The sequence below is a fragment of the Eutrigla gurnardus genome, assembly GCF_963514095.1.
Source record: "Eutrigla gurnardus genome assembly, chromosome: 1".
Taxonomy (NCBI): domain Eukaryota; kingdom Metazoa; phylum Chordata; class Actinopteri; order Perciformes; family Triglidae; genus Eutrigla; species Eutrigla gurnardus.
In genome coordinates, this window is record NC_139915.1 from 5,239,704 (window position 1) to 5,242,916 (window position 3,213).

Genomic DNA, 3,213 nt, shown 5'->3' on the forward strand with positions numbered 1-3,213 from the left:
ATGCACATAAATATTGCAGTTGCTTTTCACAGTGTGAACTATCGGTCTGGGGCTTCTGCTGAGCCGTTTACTGCGAATGCTGCTTTCCCTCCACACACAGTACAGTTGTTCAGGACATCTGGTTTAATGTTCTTCCATTAGACGGACATTAAAAAGCTGAAACTGGTGAAATGTGGCTTCAGTAAATGTTTAATTTCATAGCTTGTAGTGAAGGATTTTAAACAAGCATAATTACATCTTCCTGGAAATCATTCTACGATCTACATTTTTGATTTATTCAATTGAGAGTCCAAGATTTGGTAGCGGATGCAGGGAGGCCATGTCAGCTTTTATCAGTTTCATACTTGTCACAGCAGATGGTGTAAATGTGCTTGATAAATAAAATGTCTTGATTTAAATCGCAACGCTGGTATGTGGTTCCCAGCAGTCCCAAATTCAAACTCTTCAGCTTATCTGTTTGATGGAAGCAAGTTGGACATCTGGAACAAGATAATCACTTTGAATTAAAATATGATTTGAAGCCCACCAGATCAGGCCCTAGGGTGGGTAATTTGAGAATCCTACTCTAAATAAATATGTCCACCTATAAACCAGTGGATCCTAACCTTTTTGGCTTCTAACCCTTTAAAACAAATAAATGTCCGCTTGTCTCAAGTTATGTCTTTCTGTGGACGTTAGTTGTGAGGAATTCAACCGTAGAGTTTTTATTTTTTTTTAAACCTGAGACGGCAGCCTAGCATGACTGAATGAATCCACCTGAGAGATCCGGCCAGTGAGCTGTTTTATATCAGTGCATCCCTACAATACAGTGCTGACACCGTTCAGTTTTGTTACATGTTGAGTGCCCCTTACAAAAAAGAAACCAGTTATTAACAAAATACATGTTTATTGAAGACATTTCAGTTCATCAGTATCCTTTACATGACACAGAAAAATTCTCCAAAAAATCTGATTTGGTGTATGCAACAATACTGTAAGATATTAATTTGTTACATCAAAGCATGTGAAGATGTAGCTGCAAAACTAGCTGAACACAAACAACTCCGACTTAATAATCAAATATTGCTAACAGCCCACATATCGGAAATTTTAAAAAGGAAATAAGCGGCTTTTTCAACGCGAGTTCCAGCATTGAAAAACTGCAATGTCCTTTTTTAACATTCCTACAAATGAAGTAACAAACAGGGTTTACTGGGCTGAACAACATTAAGAAATATAGGGGGGAAATGGCTGTGTTGAGGTGTCAAACACAGAATCTGCAACTTTTTGCCATATTTACTTAGTATTTTTTCATAAATGTGGCAATGAGAGTCAAACAAACACACGCACGTTGTAAGACAGTGAATACTACAAATACTGACAACATCTGAGAGATGAGGGTAGAGATCAGTAGCGGTCATAATGTGGTCTCTGATAATTGGAGTTGTATCCTTGGTTGTAACGTGACTGACTTCCATGCCCCGAGTGCCCATCTCTGTCTCTGTCTCTGTCTCTGTCCCCGTCTCTATCCCTGCTCCTGTCTCTGTCCCTGTCCCTGTCATGCCAGTGTTGCTGCCCACGCTGATCCCCTCTCCATCCCCGATCTTCACCCCAACCTCGGCCTCCGCCCCACCCACGTCCTCGGCGGTCCTGGTATCTAGATGGAGACCAATAGAAAGCTTTTAACAACATGTACTACTGCTTGAATAACATGGAGCATTTAAAAAGACAGCAGGAAACTCAGTTACACAAGAAAATCTGCATCACTGCTTAGTACACAGTTTCTCCATTCTCTTATCTAGATTTAAGGTACTAGATTTCCCATGATGATTAACAAATCAGGTTAGTGGACAAAGTCAATAACTAAAGACCTAAGAATTGTAAAATTGAAGAGAAAAGATAAAGAAATGGCTCTTGTGGCTACATTTATAATAGTACTACTACTACTAATAATAAAACGTCTTAAAAGTGAAGGTGATGTCACATTAGATAACCCTGTGCTTTCAGCCTGTGATAATTCTATATTTATGAGTTGGCTCCTGTCATGTTGGTGGAGCTTTTGTTAAAACTATAATAATGACATCCTTGAAAGCACAAACAGCCAGACAACCATACAGGTTGTTAAACGAACCCCGAAGGATTGTCAGATTTACAGAAAACAAACAATTATATTAAGATCTAAACATTACTAAGCAGTAAACATAACCTCCCAACCTAATGGTACAATACTAAATCACTATCCTATATCTTAAACACATTACAGAGTTGCTGTTATCAAATCACATGCGCATTTAGATCACCTGGTTATTGGTATTATTTATCACACAAATGAGCTGTCCCGGCCACTTTGAGAGCTGAAGCTACGTTACCTGCCCCTGCCTCTGTGGTTTCCACCTCCACGGCCCCTCCAGCCCTCCACGGCGGGCGGGGGGTCCGCTGGACGGTCCAGATACTGCTGGTATTCTTTGTCATCCGATGAAAATCTGTTGGCAAACATCTCCTCGTAGCTCTGCTGGGTTTCCGTGGTCTCCGCCATACTGCAACGACAACAACAGCTAGCAGCACCGGTATAAAAACTGGACTAACGTTAGCTAAAGATACACGCGGTAAACAATCACAATGAACGTATTTAACGCTAGAATTGAAAACACACCTTTATACGCAGCGAAGGCCGCTTACTTTCGCTCCCAGCAACAGTTCAGGAAACGAGTTTTTTTTAATCCCAGTGCCAGCACGTCCCTGAAATAATTCCCCCCCGGAACACATGTACAAGTTACAATGGTTCCGGGCGCGCGCGCACCTGCTCCTACTGATTGATTGATGGCTGTGTGTCCTGTCAGCTCGAAACAGTCGATATCAAACCGTTTAAAGTGTGTTATGTTACTTCCCAACGGTCGGCTCGACTTTATACCCAAGCTATTAACATATTTTGAGCTGAAGATGCTAATGAGTGGCGTAGCTAATTTAAATTAGCTTCAACGTTAACGTTACTTCGCATAATTCGGAGAGAAGCGCTGAAATCCAACGCAGTCACTTAAAAACATGTAAGTGCACCTTAATTCATCGTTTTTTTGTCTATTTTTTTTTACAGCATTTTTCATGAATTTATTTTCGGGGTTTAACTATTTAATTGTTTCGGACCACAGTTTGGACACCCACCGCATACCACAGGTTAAAAAAAAAAAAAAAAAAAAAAAAAGTGTGGGTGGCTCCGGCAGAAGCGCGAGCAGGTGG

The 3,213-nt window shown here is 40.7% G+C and overlaps 1 protein-coding gene across 1 annotated transcript; it reads right to left on the minus strand.

Annotated features, from left to right (window-relative positions):
• Positions 1–866: 866 nt before the first annotated feature.
• Positions 867–3,046, minus strand: LOC311012384 (uncharacterized protein). The gene is made up of 3 exons (XM_084007842.1): positions 2,633–3,046; positions 2,349–2,516; positions 867–1,636 (listed from the first exon to the last, which is right to left on the minus strand). Exons 2-3 carry the CDS (start codon positions 2,513–2,515, stop codon positions 1,387–1,389), a joined length of 417 nt encoding a protein of 138 aa, XP_083863968.1. The 5' UTR covers position 2,516; positions 2,633–3,046; the 3' UTR covers positions 867–1,386.
• Between the last annotated feature and the right edge of the window lie 167 nt (positions 3,047–3,213).